The sequence below is a fragment of the Amphiura filiformis genome, chromosome 4 (genome assembly GCF_039555335.1).
Source record: "Amphiura filiformis chromosome 4, Afil_fr2py, whole genome shotgun sequence".
Lineage (NCBI taxonomy): Eukaryota > Metazoa > Echinodermata > Ophiuroidea > Amphilepidida > Amphiuridae > Amphiura > Amphiura filiformis.
This window is the reverse complement of record NC_092631.1, coordinates 49,255,115-49,274,935: the sequence shown is the minus strand read 5'-3', so window position 1 is coordinate 49,274,935 and position 19,821 is coordinate 49,255,115. Positions and strand designations below refer to the sequence as shown.

General features: G+C 38.7%; 1 protein-coding gene across 3 annotated transcripts in view; it reads left to right on the top strand.

Moving 5' to 3' along the window:
• The first annotated feature begins 450 nt into the window (after positions 1 to 450).
• Positions 451 to 19,821, top strand: part of LOC140151007 (E3 ubiquitin-protein ligase RNF217-like) — an 82,577-nt gene continuing 63,206 nt past the window's right edge. For 2 of the 3 annotated variants that reach the window (XM_072173197.1, XM_072173196.1), the window contains exons 1-2: positions 451 to 536; positions 13,660 to 15,372. In XM_072173197.1, coding sequence (XP_072029298.1) covers positions 14,974 to 15,372 — 399 coding nt within the window. In that variant the 5' untranslated portion in view covers positions 451 to 536; positions 13,660 to 14,973. Of the gene's footprint in view, positions 537 to 13,659; positions 15,373 to 19,821 lie in introns of those variants that run through there. The other variant, XM_072173195.1, reaches the window with a different exon arrangement.

Genomic DNA, 19,821 nt, shown 5'->3' with positions numbered 1-19,821 from the left:
CTCTCCTGGCCGCACCACCAAAGCATACCAAAAAAGTGTTAAGGGGGATTACACCCTTGAAAACTCATCAGTTTTGACCTATTTGTATATTGCCCTTTTTTATCCGCCCTTATTTTTTCTTCTCTTTTCTTTCTCCATTCCCGTTTTTTCTTTTTTCGCCCCTTTTTGGCGCCCTCTGCGTTTACCGCCCTAGGCGGCCGCCTTACCTGGCCTAATGGTCGGAACGGCACTGGCCACTGAGGCTATGTTATCACATCTATGAGCCTACCAATTAATAAAAAAAAAATCTGAATTTTGATGATTTTGTTACCATCGTAAAACTGTAAACATGGTAAAACGACCTCGAGGTAAAACGACTTATATTGAAGACTAACAGAAATCTGTAACCTCATGTGTAGCGTAGCAGTTCACAATTTACATTACACGGTATGGTACAAAATAAACTGCGAAGTATTGTATGAGTAATTTGTTTGCGATATTTCTGTTTTGGTTAAATGACGGGATTTCCGTGTTGGAAAGTCGCCTCTCTTTATCAGGTTTGTTTTACCAAATAACGTTACTGATTTAGTTATTGAATATTACGAGACTATACTGTATGTAATAAAGACGAACTCTGTACAGAAAACGAGTGCATCTGTTTAACAGTCCGTATATATCGTGATCAAATAAAATGTCAATTTTGGTAAGCTTACAAATTTACAAGAATTCATGACGAAGTTACGTTTTTAAAATTCAGGCATGCGTGATAATGCATGACATTCGTGACACTCCATGCTCCACTGCACTCAGGCCCTGTACTGCAGCACTGCGCTATTCATAAAACATTGACTATTGTTGACATCAAGGTAGTTCTACTTTTTATTGAATTTTATTTTAAACCGTGAATAACCTCCTTCGCATCGTATACCACCTTGCCATGCCATGGCATGCCATGGGTGCAGGTCCAATCATGACCATGTCCGGGCCTGTGCTGTGACGCATAGTGTCATCGCCCCGATATCTTCATGGCAGCAATCGCCATGGTAGATTGAATCCACCGCCACACATGGCCATTATACATATCGACCTGTTAAATAATAAAATATAATACTATAGGCCGAAGGACATCTGACTAAGGCTACTGACAATAGCCCCGATTAGCTCGGTGTCCGGTGACTCACCTCGCTGTGTCAGTCAAGCATGGTATGCCATATGTCATTTTCTTTTAGACAACCTTCACGATTGGCCTATACACTGCGCTATATATCTAGGTAACCCAGGCAAACCTTAGTTAACACATGTGCTAGACAGCCAAATTCGCCAACAAAGGCAATGCATTTTTACATAGAAATTTAAAACAAGTGCCCGAAGAAAGAAACCTACATAAATATGTTTTCTATACTTCACTTGACCCAAATATATGATTTTTATGGTGATAAGTCACCCGCAGATGGCATGTGTGATGTTGATAGCAGTTCCATTAAAAAAGGCTGCTATCATAATGAGACTAAGATCTAGAAACACCCCGAAATGCCGCTTTGGGGAATTTTGCTAGCTGAAACTTTTTGATGAAAGTCAATCTTTGACAAGATGTAACTTTGCTACGGAAAGTGCTATGAAAAAATGGTTTTCAGTTTTGGCTTTGTTTACTCAAGGGCTTTAATTTGATATATAAAATGATGCAGTTTGATGGCAAATTTAAATTCACCTAGGCTACCTACTATATAATTCGGCACATATAAATCAGAATTATTGCAGAATTATTGTCAGGTTTTGACTCAAGACGCAAGCTACTGTCTCAAAGCGCAAGCTAACGACTATCATATCTGTTCAAAATATATATTCATGTGCAAGGAACCACATCTGGTTTCTTTATACAAAATCATTTACGGGAGATATTCATCATTTTCTAACACGGTATCCGAAGATTTTCGCCTGATATCAAAACCGTGCATAGCAATTCATGTGTATCGATCCGGTGTATTCATTTTAGTGTCTCTGCTGCACCAAATAGTTATTAGCCAGGCGATGTAAGTGTGGAATGTTAACTATCAATTGATAGTTTTTTATATTTGTTCTTAAATGTGAGAGAAAAGCATTTCAATTTGATTTAAGAATTTGGCCAAAATTTAGTACTGGGCTTATAGCCGAGTGCACCCTTGTTCCCAGAATGTTTTGAAAAATAGGGGGTGGGCTTATACCTGAAGGTGGGCTTATACCCGGGTGGTTACGGTAATTGAATCACATCATCATCACATTAGGACCTCATAATTGGCTCATTCGCTGGTCAAATTGCGTAGTATCGCGTGACTAACCTAGTTCTTTTTACGCAATAATCAGACAGAGCAGACGGACACCGCTGAAGTAATTTCCCGGCCCCGCACTCCGTGCATCCGCGGGTATTCATGCTCATCGAAAATTTCGCGAAATAAGGGGTGTATTCAGATGATGAAACGCGATTCGAGAAACACAAAAAAAAGGGGTGTTTTTTTTCAAACCACGTGTTCGCGAAATTGAAAAAAAAGGGTATTCCATCGAGCATCCGACACGTTTCTGCCAGAAAAGAGTATATTAGAAATATCATTCGTGTTTTAGCGAAAATAGGGGTATTGTCGAAGGGCAATTAATTCGCGAAATCGCTAAAAAAGGGGTGTTTTCCCTAAAAACTTCGCTAAATGAGATGCAAAAGGGGTGTTTTTAAAGTTCACCGACAAGCATGAATACCCGCGGATGCACGGAGTGCGGGGACCGGGAGTAATTTGCTGGAAATAGTACTATAGTGAGGAACACCCCACCATCGCGTCCTTTAATCATATGGGTGTCTATCCTGACTATGAGCAGTATTTTTTTAAAGAAATGTCAGTATGATAACAGTCAATGTCTGTGCTGACGAAACAAAGTTGGACGTGGGCAACTATATACACCCATCGAATGTGTGAGTTTCAGATTGGGGCGAAGATGGTTTTATATACCGGCTCCATAAATTTGATGTATATGTGTAGTTTGTGTACGAGTATGTAGGCCTACACTGCAAGATTCTCATCTGTGTGGCGCCGATGTCACCAGAATGTCACTCCATCGGAAACTACACCTCGGTTTTCCATATCGCCGATCCGAAATAGCCGGGTAGCCAGCCTCCTAGGTTTCTACAGAGTGACTTCGCGGCGCGGTGACTTCGCAGGAGAGTCACACTGGTGTGACTACGCGACTGGGCCTGGGTGCTCAGTACCGGTGTTTTGGGTTGCCAGTTTTGCTTTTATTGCCATATTTTTTAGATTCTCTTGATTTATTCAAATAATATTCTTTATTTCTTGCTTTTTTAGGGGATTAGGGAGGGGGAAATTGCAAACTGGGCTTTTAAAATAAGGGAAATATTAGATGAAATAAATTTGTTAGTAAAAGAAATAAACATGATCAGTAAACAAAGTATAATTCAATAAACTAATATGATGAATAAAATACATTTTTGTTAATTGGTGGTTATTTGAATAACTAAATAAATAAAAATTAAGAAATAAATAAACAGGAAGAAACCAATAAACGAAGAATGGAAGAAACAAAGAAACAACTTGAGAAAAATTGCAAAGAAGTTAAAAGTAGGAATATTATAAGAAGCATGTAGGCCTATTGAAGCTTTTTGATGAATTAAAATATTAAATGTGTAAAATAAATAAATAATTATATAAGAATAATAATTCATAACAAGCATTAATATTTGCGTGATAAAAATAAGACACAATTTCAAACAAACACTGCAATAGGCCTATATTGATGTGACACCGATTTATATTTTATAGGCATTATTTGATAACGTAAAAAAAATCAACATGAAAAACGAATCAAACTAATAAGCCTATAAAACACCATTTTGAAAAACGGAAAAAGAAAAAAGCACAAGCCAAAGTTTTCCATAAACTTACGGCAGTAAAAGTATGAATTTGCAGTAGACCTTTCAGGAAAGTGACAAGAAGTAAAACAAAATGCATGCTAGGCCTATAAATCAATTTTAAATATAACAGACAAATTCTTGCTTCAAAATAAGTAAAGTTTAGGCAAATCAAAATGTATAAATTGAAAATGCTAGGCCTATAATAGGCTAGTCTTTGTCAAAGACGACTCACAATCCTTGCCGAGGGGGAGCGGCGGTTGCGACAGCTCGCCCAAGCGGCGAGAACCAGGTCGCCATGCGAGGGGCGACCAGCGATGCCGCTGGCGGCGAAGCCTTGAACGATCGCCATGCGGCGACCGTGAGTCGTCTTTGCCAATGTGCAGTGTTTTCAGATCGCAACTAAGTCACGTTACCTGTCAAAGTCGGGCCGCCCTTTCACTAATAATCGCTGATTAATAGACCCAAAATATAACCTCGTCTATCATCATCTAATTATCTAGATTGCATCATACTGTGCACACCGACCGCAAATCAGTCATAGCGTAACATGACCCATCACAAAAGGTCGGGTCAACCCCATCGGAGAGCTGACCTGGTGACCTTCATGTTTGGTACAATCGAACATCCAGGGAAGCTGATCCCGAAACTGATAAAACTAGTGATATAAATGCTTGAAGTTGAGTTTAGAATTCCAATATTTAGCTATAAATATTGGAATATTTAATATTGGAGTATAGGCCTATAGTATAAAACAAACCAGAAAATCATCTCTGACATAAAATTATTAATTATATTTGAAACGTGATGAACCAATCACTTTACTGGGACCTTCAACCTGCGGCCCTTATGGCCTTTCAAACATCCGCGAGGAACAACAGTAGGCCTACCAGGAACAATGAGCTAAATTAATAGGGCCCTAGTTATTTAATCAAATTAAGTATATAGTATGTCCATGATCAAATTCACACACAAAAACATTTTGTAAAGTTTGTTTTGATAGTCGGAATATTAAACTTAATAATTTAATGACAAATTACTGAAGTAGGCCTATATGCAAGTTGGCGTTATTGCATACAATCAAGCAATGTTCTGGTGAAACAAAATTTTAAAAAGAGGCATGGCTAGGCTAAACAAGCACAAAATCAATTTTTACCGCATTTTGTTGTTTTGGTTTTGGGGGATTGTTTTGGTTGAAGAAATTCAGCAAACACGTCATTTTGAAGTAAATGATGACAAAATATTTTTTGTTTTTTTTTTTACTTTAATTTTGTTCATAAGCAATATGAAATCATCTGGTATGAAATCTAGTCATGTAGTATTAATAAATAGGCTTAGAACTGATTTGACAGTAAATTAGAAGCATATTATTACACGTGATTTTACACCCCAACTCAGACCACATAGGCCTACATACAGGAAAACAAACCTGTCTTGATGTGATTTTTTTACTCCAAGAGTAGAATACAGTCAACAAACTCTTAATTTGATTATTGTGACCCATCGTTATTATTTGATTATTGCGAGCTGTCTAGAGAGCAATGCTGCAAAGCCAGCTAGCTGCATGCAGCCACAGATATTGTGATGCAGCTATGCAGGTCTGGTCCAAACACTTGGTCCGACTCTAAAACCGCAACTAATTACCACCTGTTGTCCAAGCAGCGGGGTGTCATGATGGTCATGAGTGAATTTCTTGGCTGGCGTGATTGATATAAGTAAGTCGCACCTCTAATACCATATAAGGATGGAGAAATGCCAAATAAGGCTGGAGAAACTTTGGAGAAACTGGGGAAACTCTTATTGTTAAGCGTCTTATGGCAGTGCGATACTGAAAAGTTTCATGTTGACACAGACTGGGAAACCAACTCAATTTTAACCATGCTATACTCCTACACATGTTGGTAGCTCGCGGGTAGTAATCAGTTTTCCAGTCTGTAACACAGACTAATAATAGGCATACTTTGCGAACTTCGGCTGAAAATTAATATAGCTTTTAAAACACAATTCGTTTTAAATAAAAAAAAGTTTCAATAGGCCTATATAACGTTATCATGCAAAATATGAAAAATAGGCCTAATTTGATAGCAAAACATGTCATCTAACCACTGAAGTAAACAAAGCAATGATATAAGTTTTGTGAGAAAACAAGCAAACAAATAAACAAAATAAAAACGTTTGAAATGAAACAAACAAATAAACCAAGAACAAGAACTGAAAATAAAACAAACACAGTTGATGAGATTATTAAACAGGCAGCACGAAAAGAATTAAAATATTATAAAAGAGAACAATAAAATGAATCGGAAGTCTCACAGTTGAAATATAAATGATAAAAAATGCAAAAGCACGATAAAAAACAAACAAACACGGCAGTAGAACCACACACAGACCCACTGTACAGCATGCATCAATCAATTAATTATAAAACCAACTCATTCCATTCATGAGCGTATACAAGCAGTAAACAAGCATGATACGCGTATTTGTCATCATCAGCGCGTATTTGGTAGATACATGTATATGCGCGTGTCCCCAGAGTGTTCGAACTCATAACAGGGTTCGGTCAACTACCTTTCGGCAGCGTAGTCACCTTGAAGTTCGCCGACTGGGCACCAAGCAGGCGACGCATGGGCACGGGCTACGGAAGTCACTTTGATGTGACTACAAGATGTGGACCACTGTCGAATTCTTGTCGGTGGTGTACATCATGAGTCGCCGATGCGGCATCGAGCAGGTAACACATCGGAGGCCAGCAGTTGTAGTCACTACGTGATGACACTGCTGCATAGTAACCTACTGCCTTGTTTCCGATGTAGTCACTCTCCTGTAGTGACTCTGTCGGCCACCATAGGGTAGGTCAGACAGGGTCTAATTCTGCATAAAACCGGGCAACGTTATTTCTATAGATCTGGTGCGCATTCAAATTGCATTGTATTGCATCGTAATTTCATTTGTGTCTATGCTAATTATGTTTACACAACATGAACTCACGTGTTTTCAAGCAAATTCGCCGATAATAGGTGATCAAAAGCGATCGGAATGTTACAAAAGTACAGATCGCATTCAGCTTACTTCATATGAGATGATCTTTGAAAAAAAAGGCATAATTTGTCCTGGTGTTTGCGGAATGCCATGCAGTACAATATTCATACGGCGCGGCAATTCATGATTGACAACTAACAATCGGCGTGTCCTTCAGTATCCTCCACTGTCAATTTCTTATCCACTCACTAATCCTCACAAAAGCTTTGTGTTGATTACGTAATGTGTGGAGGCAAATTGCAATAAGTACAATGAAATAATGAGTAGGGCGGGCTCCGAGGCGGGTTTCTTCTTCATCTTACGTAACAGTATTGTTCTCCAAAAAAAACCCGGAAGCTTGTCGTTTGGAGCTCTAGCTGAAATACAGCAAGATAATGTAAGATAGTAAATGTAAACCTGTATTTTAGCTAGAGTATCTCGAGCTAGGGTAGGTTATTCTGGAGTGACGGCGGTAGTGACTTCAGAGTTCCAATGCGATGTAGTCACTCTGTCGCCAGGAATTTTGCAGTGTATTTGTACCTTATTGGTCAAATGCGAATCGCTTGTTGCTCAGCGATAGAGTATAAATTCAGCTAGCCAAATAACTAAGTTAGGGGTTCTTTCTTTCATATATTTTCTGACTAAACTGTTGTTTATGATCAATGGGTCGCTTGTGGCCCGGGTTTAGTCATGAAAATATATGAATTTAAAATAATGAACCCCTTTCATACAGAATATTTAATTGTGATTCTTATTTACGGTATTTCATCAAAATAATAGCAAATAATAACAAGTTACATCATTGTAAAATGTGAATTTCTTTTGTTTAAAATAGCCCCTCAGATATCATTACTTTTCAGGTGGACGAAATAGCCCCATTTTTGTCCCGCCTGATAAGGCAGGAGACTGTAATCACTTTTCCGTATATGTACCTTATTCGTTCCAATAAGCGCCCATACCCCAATAAACGCCCAGCCAGGGTATTTTCAATTTGCTCTCAGGCTATGTATTTCGCCATGCTTTGACGTATCAAGCTGCAATTTTGTGATAGGGGCAAGTGTGTCGAGCTGCTCAATGATGGGGGAAAGGGCAGGATGGGCAGTACAGGGAGGAGGAAGGGGGTAAGGCAGCTAAGATAACAAGCAAAATACCCTGTGAAAAAAATATCTGGAGATATGGGGTACAGTGACATAAGTTGGTGGGGAGCAGGGCGACCAAAGGTTCTCGACCTGATTAGATTTTCAGGTCATTTTGGGGTCATGCGGGGTCACCCAGGGGTGATCTGAGGTCAAAGTACTTAAAACTGTCGTATGGGCATGAAACTTGGTGGGTACAGTCAACATTTAGAGCCAAATTTTTAGCAGGTCATTTCAGGGTCATCCAGGTCACCCAGGGGTCATCTGAGGTCAAATTACTAGAAACTGTCATATGGGAACAAAACTTGGTGGGTACAGTGACATTTAGAGTCATTTTTGGAAGGTCATTTTGGGGTCATCCAAGGTCACCCAGGGGTCATCTGAGGTCAAATTACTAAAAACTATAGTACACTAGCGGGACACCCGCGCTACGCGGGGGTCCCCGCTAGATGAGTAAATGGGAGCGTTCACTAAAACAGGAGGAATTACTGAACAGGTAGAATCATTGAAAAGGTAAATTTTATTTATCTGAACCTGACCATCTTTAAGCCTACGTTTCCATTTTAACTTCTTTCTTTCTTTTTAGTTTTTTCTACATGGGCCAATTTTGTTCCATTAAAAAAAAAGTTCTGCTGCTAAGCTTCCGATTTTCCGTTACCATGTTTTTTTATTTATTCAACCCCGTTCCCGTTATTTTCTAAATCTGTCCTTTCTTACATTTCCATTTTAGCTTCTATTTTATTTGCTGCATAGCTTGTGATTTTCCGTTTTCATGTTATTTATTTAATTCTGTCCTCAGTTTAATAGCTTTTTTATTTAAACTTCCTGATTTTATTATAGCTTTTTTTTTTTTACATTTCCTGAAGAGTTTTTTTTTCCTTCTTTAGCCTATTTTATTCCGGTTTCATTTTGTGACTTAGTATAACCCACATACTCGTACAGCCTGTTTGTCCTCATTTTGTTTTCTTTTTTATTTATAGTAGGCCTACCTCTTCATGTTGTTTGTACTTTTTAACACACATCTGTTTCCCGTATTTATTACGCTTACGCTCGTGCGTTCACCCGTAATAGCATCCATTACGTGACTCTGCGTCGTTTCCGCGTGCCATGGCGTAGTGCTGCGTTACCAGCAGGGTATCGCTGCGCTTCACGCGAGCTGACTTGGCATTAGATACGCCCGTGCGACGCCAAGCAGGCCTAGCTTAGTAACTGACTCCTCTTTTGTTTACCTTGGATAGCAACGGACCACATTTTCACTGATTTTGAGGCCAATTCTTGACCGTTTTCAACCAAATAAAGTTTAAACACGTTCCCGTATATTCCTCGATCTCCCGTATGAATTTGGCGACATTTGGATCGAAACTGACGGAGCCTTTATAGCGATACATACATAGATAGATACATACATAGATACAACATTCCCCTATTTATAGTAAGACTAGATTTCGCGGTTCTCGGATTGGGTGGTTCTCGGGTTGGGTGGTTCTCGTGATAGGACTTTCTCTAATTACGCAACACCCGTTACCCATAGGCCTACCTGCCCTGACCTTTTAAACTAACTATGATATACGCTCTCAATGATGAAGACTCAATTTGACACAATAATCAACTTAGTAGTTTTGTAGCTGTGACGCTTTACTTGGCCGTAATCTGAAACCCATCGTTCGCCTCTTCCAAGCCCTGTCCTGCTACCACATATGAGCCCCCCAAAAGAATACCCTGGAAATAGCCATGTTCTGAGTAATAGGCCTCTGCACGTGTGTGTTGAAAATAGGCCTATTGATCCGATCAGATGCACCTGCACGATTAGCCACACTGTAATGCTTTCTGATGCTCGCTTTTCGCCCGTTGGTACTCTGCGAACTACGTGATAGCGCGCGCTGGACGCCGCGATGCCGCATGGGACGCCATGATACGCACCGCGAAAGCACGCGTTAGTGAGCCGCGCAAGCACGGGATAGCGCCAGCGGACAGAGGACGACGGACGGACGGACACGCCATAATTAGTATTAAGATGTATGGGCATGAAACTTGGTGGGTACATTTTGGAGTCATCCAAGGTCACCCAGGGGTCATCTGAGGTCAAATTACTAAAAACTGTTGTATGGGCATGAAACTTGGTGGGTATAGTCAACAGTTAAGCTGAATTTATACTCGATCGCCGAGCGATTGCGATGAAACGCTTTTGGAAAGCGATGGGCAATCGCCGAATTTTGCGATGCATCACTCGTCGCTTTTGCATTTATACTTATCACGGCGATGGCAATTGAAGACAACAATCAAAATATTCTAAATGCCACAAAATACATTTAATAATTATTGCTTTGAATTAATTCATCACCAAAAGTTAATAGAAAGTTAGAAAATAACAGATCCAGTTGGTTTCCGAACTCCTTGAAACAAGCTATTGTCACCCCTATCATAAAGAAAGCAACCCTGGATCCTAATGAACTTAAAAATTATAGGCCTGTCTCCAATATCAAATGTTTTTCAAAAATTATGGAAAAATGTGTTATGTCACAGATGTTTTCCCATATGTCTACAAATTGTTTGCTGGAGCCTTACCAATCTGCTTATAAGCCTAATCATGGAACAGAAACCGCTCTTCTGAAAGTGAAAAATGATATTCTATGTGCACTGGACAACAAAAAAGCTGTTTATCTTGTATTATTAGATCTAAGTGCAGCTTTCGACACTATTGATTTTGATATTTTGAATGATAGACTTGAAAAATCTCTTGGCATTAATGGAGCCGTGCGATCCTGGATACTCTCCTACCTCAAAGGACGCAATAGCCAAGTTGGTATAGGTGGTGATTTTTCTAAAACTCAAACAATGGAATTTGGCCTACCCCAGGGATCAGTGGTAGGTCCTGGGATGTTTAGCTACTACACATACCCACTTGGAAAAATTATCCAGAAACACAGATTGAACTATCACATATACGCAGATGATACACAAATATATACAGAATTTAAGCCCCGCATACCTGGAGATAGTGTAACTGCTCTTTTCAAATTGGAATCATGTATTGCTGAAATCAAGAATTGGATGAATGTAAATAAGCTTAAACTGAATGAAGATAAAACCGAATTCTTTGTTGCTAGCTCTGCATATAATTTGAAATATATATGAACCAACTCTTAACGTATGTGGAACAATTATCAAACCATCTGATTCTGTACACAACCTTGGAGTTCTTTTTGATTCAACCATGTCTATGTCATCTCAAATATCTGCTGTCTCTCGCTCTTTAAATTATCATCTTCGTAATATAGGACGCATTCGTTGTTATATTGATAAAGATACTTGCAACCATGCTGTCCGCTCACTTGTTATTTCACGAATTGATTATTGTAACTCTTTATTATATGGTACAACTGTAAAAAACACACAAAAACTACAAAAAATACAAAACAGAGCTGCCAGACTTGTTTTCAAGGCAAACCGTATGGAACACACCACTCCTCTGCTGAAAGAGCTTCACTGGCTTCCAGTAAAAGAGCGTATACCTACAAACTACTCACATTAAACATAAAAGTAGACATGAAACAACACCACTGTGTACATACAAAATCTCCTAAAATCTCACACATTTTCTGATGGTATGTTCCTACGATCACATGCTGATGGCAGTCTGCTTGAATGTAAAAGAACTCACACATCATATGGGAATAATGCCTTCTGCAATTCTGTGCCAGCTCTCTGGAACAAATTACCAGTAAAACTTCGTACTTCACATAGTCTGGCCACTTTTAAATCTAATCTGAAAACCTATTTGTTTCCAAACTAAGTTTTTTTTTTTTTTAATTAAGTTGTACATTTTAATGTAGCCTAAGATGTAGTGTAAGTTGTACTTTTAAGATCATTGTAGACAAGCGCTTTGTTCATACTTATGCTAAGGCGCTATATAAATTCCGTTTATTGTATTGTATTGTATTGTATATGATTGGTTGACGCATTCACGTGTCAACCGATATCGCTGGGAAGTTGAGATTTCTTCAACTTGCAAAAGCGACGTCATTTTTGCCTTGAACGATTTGAATCGATTGATCGACTTGACGCTCTGAAAATGTAAGTAAACACTGAGCATGCGTGAGAATCGCTTTTCTGCAAAAGCGATCGAGTATAAATTCAGCTTTAGAGTCACATTTTTGGAAGGTCATTTTGGAGTCATCTGAGGTCACCCAGAGGTCATCTGAGGTAAAATTACTAAAAACTGTCGTATGGGCATGAAACTTGGTGGGTACAGTCAACATTTAGAGCCAAATTTTTGAAAGGTCATTTTGGGGTCATTCAAGGTCACCCAGGGATCATCTGAGGTAAAATTACTAAAAACTGTTGTATGGGCATGAAACTTGGTGGGTACAGGCAACATTTAGCAGGTCATTTAGGGGTCATCCAAGGTCATCCAGGGGTCAGTTGAGGTCAAGTTACTAAAAACTATCGTATGGGCATGAAACTTGTCACCATGGGTTGTTGCAAGTTCATTTACTAATACCAAAAGTGATCGCGAAAGCAGGCGGTCGCGAAAGCAGGTGAGACTTGCGGTTTGAGAACTCAGGAAAGTATTTTTGTAACTTAATAATTGTTTTCATTTATCAGCCAAAATAAACTAAAACTTTTCATAACAACAGCGTTGTTCAGGAAAACATTAAAACCTGTGTTTCTGTGTTGCTGCTATTTTACACCCACTACTGCAACAAAATCACCCAAGAAGCCCGCGAGCACAGTGCCAGCGCTTGCTTTTAGCCGGCAATGGAAAAAAATGGAAAAAAATTGATGTAGGGCAAATTTGCAATTAAAAAGAAATCTTATGTTACACATTAGTCTGTTTTAACATAAAATGGAGAACAAAAGAATCTAGTGTACATAAAATACAACGGACTATGTAAAAAAAAGTCGTCAAATATTTGTTATGATCAAGTGGTCAAATTTATGGGTCAGTTTACTTAGATGGTCGGTCACCTTGGATATATTTTGACCAGAGTTAACAAAACAAATTTATTTCCCTGTTAGTATATCAGAATTTCATAAATTAATTGTATTGAATCATGTCATTTGCTTGATTAATCATTAGGCAAAGCTGTAGGAGGAAGTAGTACATGTAGTACATTCAATTTATTTTTTACAGGTTTTTACTTTTCCACACAAAATAATGTGCACTACCTTCCTCCTCCCAAATGCATGCAGAGAAGAAAATTGAACATTTTTAATTTCAAAACATGCTGGGATTTCAAGAACTGTACATAAGTACTTTGTATTGCTGCAATAATATGCTCAAGTGTGATGATTCAGTAAAGGTATTATAAATAAAATAATAACCCTGTATCAGACCATTATGATCATGATGGAATTTGGGATTTTCCCACATGATGTTTTATATAACCTGTAATTTTGCAAAAGCAAATTTATGTAAAATACCTAAATGTGTAATCCTTTTGATTATTTTCTGATTAACAAAGGTCAGATGGTACAACATGTACACACCCTTAGCATGAGAAAGATGCATACATGTATCATAATTAATGAGTTCTAACAACTCCTAAATATTTATATAGTTGAAAATTAATTTGCTAAGGTGAGTTATAAATAGAATTTACTAACCCGCCTACATTGTTGTTTGTTGTTGAACAGGTTGGCCATTGATCCGTAATGAGTTGGCAATAGTCTGAGTCATCAGTGAAGGGAAGTCAACAAGCCATGGCAAGTAATACAGGATACTATGGGAGCAGTGACACAAATACTCGTGCTAAGGTCATGGAGCAATCCACTAATGCCAATCAGCTAGGAATGATGACATCAGTGCCTATATGTAGCTGCAGCGGTGGTATATCAACAAAGGGAAATCCAACGTGTGATTTAGTATGTGGAAAACCTGTGTGTGATAAACAGTGCAGTTTGGTGGATCCTGGAAAGAAAGTGTTCTGTAGTTGTGAAATGCTAGGTGTATCAGACTATCGCCATCAACGCAACTCTGTCGGCATTATATGTGCGCGCCAAAAACGATCTAATTATCAGCGTAGCCTTAGCTTGCCGGGGTCTAGGAAAGGCTTGTATGATATAGTCGTTAGCGACGACTTGCTGTGTGTGTCAGGACATATTTATGATGCGTCTTTGCAAAAAGAAGTAAAGACCAATCAACTCAGTACAAATAAACATGGCTACTGTAAGCAACCTGTAAAACAGTCGATGAGTTACCAAGATCGAGATTTGGTCAAAATGGAGATTGAGTTGGAGCTCGCTAATAGTGTACCACTTGAGTTACAAAATCCAAAAACAGGTGGCTTGAGAGTGGACAATAATAGAGAACGGTACCTTGATTCTGATCACAATGCAACAATGAGCCTTTCATCTAAAAAAGATTCAGAAGCGGTAAGACGTAATGGTATGACACAAGAGGGCGGTAGCACAAGTAGTTCGCCAACTAGCGAAACTTCAGAATGGAGCCTTGATTTTGCCCCAAATGCACTGTACGATGACGTCCACAACAGAAAACGAGTGGGTAGGTCACACTCGTGGACGTTCCGCACCAACTTCATGGATCTCGATTCTGATAGCTCTTCTAGTCAAGATAGTATAAACAGTGTGCGGCATTGTAAAACTAAAAAACTGACCACTGGTGCTGTGGGTGGGGATTTTGATAGCAATGGAGTCGCCAGAACAAGACGGAGGTGTAGAAATGTGCATGCGACTCTATCATTGAATGAGCAGGAGATACAAGCGTTAGAGGAACATTTAGAACAAAATGTCTATGTACCTGTTCAATTGCTGATTGGAAGTCGTGGCTCAAGACGTAGACCCCCAAATGAATTTCCCAAACCACTTTTTGTTCTAGCAGAAATTGTTACCGATGAGTGTTGTGTGTGCCTTTCTATGACTCTTGTTCGCCAACGCGATTGTTGCAGTGCCTTTGTGTGCGACAGTTGCTTCAAGACGTATTGAAACACGATGGTCAACCAGCGACTGGTCACAATGCAGTGTCCAAGTTACGCATGCAAAAAGTACCTTTCACGTGAAGAAATCGCGTATCATCTAGATCACGCCTCACGCGATAAATTCTATCGCTTCATATTAGAGGCAAACTGCGAACCGCACATGAAGACGTGTCCTCGTTGTAATTTCGTCGCAACAGTAGACAAAGAGTTGGTGGGTAAGAAGACATTGTCTCCATTGGAAGCGAAGGTGATTTGCGAGCAGTGTGATTTGGACTGGTGCTTCCCTTGCCATGCTCCGTGGCATGATGGGCTGACGTGTAAAGAGTTCTGGAAAGGGGACAGACTTCTGAAAGACTGGGCCAAGGAAAGACATCTAGGCATAGTCAATGCCCATAAATGTCCCAAGTGCAGGGTAAGAATATTTTAATGAGTTAATCAAAAATTAGTTTTATTGTTGCAGATATTGTCAAGAAACAGTTCTATGACCAGTGTTCGAAATATGCCTCAAAAAGTTACAGGCCAGCCGGGCTTGACCTTAAAAAGTTACCGGCCAGCCGGGCCGGCAACTATATGCCAGTCAGAAAAGTTACCGGCCAGGCCAAAAAGTTACAGGCCAATGGCCGGCTGACCGGCCCTATTTCGAACGCTGTATATGACATTGTGTAAAGATGAGGTAAGTGTTGACTTGATGCCAGGGGGCAGTGCCATGGTAAATTCAGTGATTATGTATGGAACATTTTAATATGGTAGGGCAGAGTTTTGAGGCCCACATAAGTATCCATAAAAGGGTCACTCCCATTGACAAAAAATTGTGGCTATAATTGAAGACAGAATTAAAAAGACTAGTTTGCGTATGACGTCCGGTCAACAACACCAAAACTGCCATACTGTGCAGGTCAGCAACCAATCATGCCGCGCTTTTGCCCTGATGTCAGACGCGAAGTAGTCTTTTAACTCGGTCTTCAGTTTATATTACTTTGGTTCACCTCAAGTTTGGTAGTGATGTCAATGGCGGCTGCACCGCAAACGTACCAACAAACCACCCATGTACGATTGTACGTGGGGGTGTGTGTGTGTGTTCACTCTGCGCAATTAACTTTATGTGAGTGATTCGATAATATCACCAGGTGAAATTCACACCTACATCGCTACCGAAATTGAGATGAACCAAAGTTTATTTTTAAGGAGGCACACAGTATCACTGAAGTGTTACATGACCAAAATTGAGTTTTCATCACTAATGTCATCTTTAAACTATATTTTATCTTGTCATTAATAGATTTTAAAGAAATCTTAAAATTTTAACCATATGAAAAGCTATTTTCAAGACCCGTTTTTCTGTAAAAAAATCGTCAAAATACAAAAAAAGCAAGTAAATCATTGTTTTCCCGCAATAGATCGCGTTCTTGTATCGCGTATGCGGCGTACAGCTAGCAAAGAGACGCACACATGGTAAACTTATCGGGGTGCGGATTGCTGATTGAGACGCTAGGGTCGTCAATCGCGATCACTACCATATTTTATCGTATTGATCTGCCTCCAAGGTAGGTAGGCCTACGAAACTGTGGGCCAGCCCTCGAATTAACCCAAGGCACCCATGGCATTTTGCCGTGGGTGCCCAACCCCACTGCCGTAATGCCCTCAAAATATGTCCTTTACCCAAGGCAGTCACTTGTCGTGCCCTCTAATGAAGTTGCCGACGTGCCCCAGCCCTGCCCCTTCATTACAAAATCATCTTATCTATGTTTGTGTGTGTTTTCTTCACTTTTGAAAAATTGCCTTGGTGCCCTTCTCAAATTTTCAACAGTTGCCATAATGCCCTCTTGAAAAATAACAAACTGCTGTGCTGCCTTGCCTTTTCAGTGAAAATCCAAGGCAATTATCAACTTGCCCTAAAAAAGTTGCTGTGCCCCTTCAGATCCTTAATTCGAGGGCTGCTGTGGGCCGACAGACCACCACCGCCCGGCACCACCGTCCCCGGCTCAAAATCTGACAAATCTCGGAGCCCAGTACTCGATAAATTACGACTAAAAAAAGTGCTGGTATAAATTGTAGTCATTTTGTATTAACAGAAGAGTGAGTTTTTGTTTTTTTGTTTGTTTTTGTTTTTCAAGTTTCATTCTGAAATTAAAAAGATGAAATTTTATCTGTAAGAAGTATAGTTAAACCATAAGAAGCCCTGTAATGATGACGCAGCCTGATATAGGTACGATAGAAAACGTATACCCTATTCTGTCAGTAGGCTAGTTTTAGCCCGTATAGTACGTCACTAGGCCTATTATTTTATGTTTAAATATTTGTTTTATTTCATTCATTCATTCATTCATTCATTGTTATTATTTGATTTACTTTTATGGTTTTTACCCATTAGTTGGTATAAATTTCAAAAGAAACGATAGGCCTATTGGTTGTTGGAACATTTTTATGAGCTTTTATGCAGTCCTGGCCCTTGGTTCGGGAGCATCTGCGGTCGTTCAGTCTTTTCATTTTGGAGACCATAAAAATAGGCTATAAGCAGTTAAATACCTAGGCCCTGAATAATGTTTCAAAGTGTTTTTAAAACACAGATTTATGATTTGTTTTCAACTCCTGATCGACCGTTAACCAATGTAAAAAACGTCGACATTTCAAAACATAGGCCTACTCTGATCGGCCATCTAGGAATAGGCCTACAACTCGATGTCAAAAATGTCGATATTCAAGCACATGTTTATGAAAGCATTGTCGTGAATGTCTTAATGCCAAATAATTTCAAACGAGATATGTACATGTATAATCGAAAACGCAAATTCGTGCCATTTTCATAACCCATTTTAAAAACTTTTCCATTAATTAGTATTAGGCCTACCATGATTACGATAAAAGCTTTTAAGGTTTTACAACACCTTTTACGAATGTTTTGGCCGAATGCCTTTATTTTTTATTTGCAACGTTTGGCCTACAAGTTGACGTTTATAATGTTTTCTGCAAACTTTAAAAGATAGGCCTAAACTGCCAATAAAGCATTTTTAGTGAATGTTTTGATGCAATGTTTTTAAACGCTCTTTGTAGCATGATGTATGCTTATCATGTCTATTATAGGCCTACAATCATGCAGGGTCGTATAAAACCACATTCTAATTTAAAGCCATAAGTTTTCCGTTTTCTACTTTGAAATTGTGTTTAATAGACCTTACTACTACTTTCCGTGTTTTCCGCTTTTCTTGTGGGCTTTCCGTGTTTTGCCCGCTTTTAACATACTTTTTTTCGCTTTTACAAGAAGTTTAATCAAGATATATTACAAACTTTACCCACTTTTTACACGTTTATTTGATTGAAAACAACAACAGACACAATTTTTTGAATTTTTATGCGGTACAAAATGTTTTACAACTTTTGTGGCTTTATAGGCCTATGAGGTGTTCGATAGGCCTATTCAGTAAAATAAAATTAGAATAAAATATAATAACAACAAACAATTCATGAATTACAATAACAAAAACGGAATATTGAGTAATGCGACACATCAGAATCTTTTAAAATTGACTTGGGATTCCTGTGGTGTAGGCCTATAACTCGCGTCGGGATATATGACTAACTTTGGCGGGCGGGGCGCTGTGGTGGCTCTCAAACACCTCATGCAAAAAAGCCATTCTAGAAAGTTTATTACAAAAAAAGAAAAAGCTACTAACGATATCATGTTTGCGGTTCAGAAAAGGACAAGGTTGAACATAAAAATATTTGTCAATACAAAAAAAAATCACCAAAAACGTAAAACGATAAATTAAAAACATTGCATTTAGAGCAAAATCATGAAAAGTGGGCCAAAACAGAATACGCAATTAGGCCTATCATGATTATGTCTCAATTTAGTCTTCATTTCATAAATCTGTTAAAATAATTGCTTGTCAGTTATTCTATGCTATTTTTAATGTTCTGATGTCCGCAAAGTTTGAGACAGCATTTTTATTTAGCCGTAACAGGACAAAATAATTGTGCTCAAACACGGTTTCGTGTTTCGCGGCAACACGCCCACTGTGCAATGTATGAATTCACGCATGCACGTAATTTTGAAAACCTCAGTGTCTGCGCGCCTGCTCGTTCAGCGCTTCTAACACCGGCGCGATATCATGGCCCTGCCGGTCGCGTTGCACCATGGAAACAAGACTGAAGTAAATAAAATGGCTACACCATGTGGATAAACAGATGTCGAATGTGCCGGATAATTTTGTAATATTGTCAGTTTTACCTTCTAAATCCACCAAAAAACTGACAATCTGCTGCAGTTGGACGCCCTTTCTCATTTTCTAACTTGACCAAACGTCACAAGTCACCGGATTATATATTTATGGAATAATCTTCAAAAATGGACTTAAAATCCGCTGTATTTTTCTAAATCGCGATTTTCGGCAAGTTCAATTTTGACCACTTTTAACCATTTTTGGTCCGTCATAGCGTCTAAATGAAGCATCACTGAGGTAAGTTTTTAAGTCAAACGTTTAGATATGGCCAAAATCTAGATAGTGTTTTTTAATTTTTTTTAATTAGGGCCTAGAACTTTTTTTATCACCCATGATCCAAAAATTTGAACACGGGTCTCACGTTTTTACTGATTTTTTGTCTATATTTTAAAAACTAGGCAAAATTTAAAAAAAATAAAAAAACACTTTCTAGATTTATTTGTCTAAATTAATAAAATTCATGTTTTACAGTTTTTGGTTTTCAAATTAATTTTTATGGCGGACCAAAATTTTTGGTCAAAAAAGCCGCTTTTTGGGATTTTTTTCAAAATGATACTTTTTGGCCCAAAACTGACATTTTAATTGGATTTATGAGCTCATTTCCATTCAAAAAATGTATACTTTTATATACTTTCCACAAA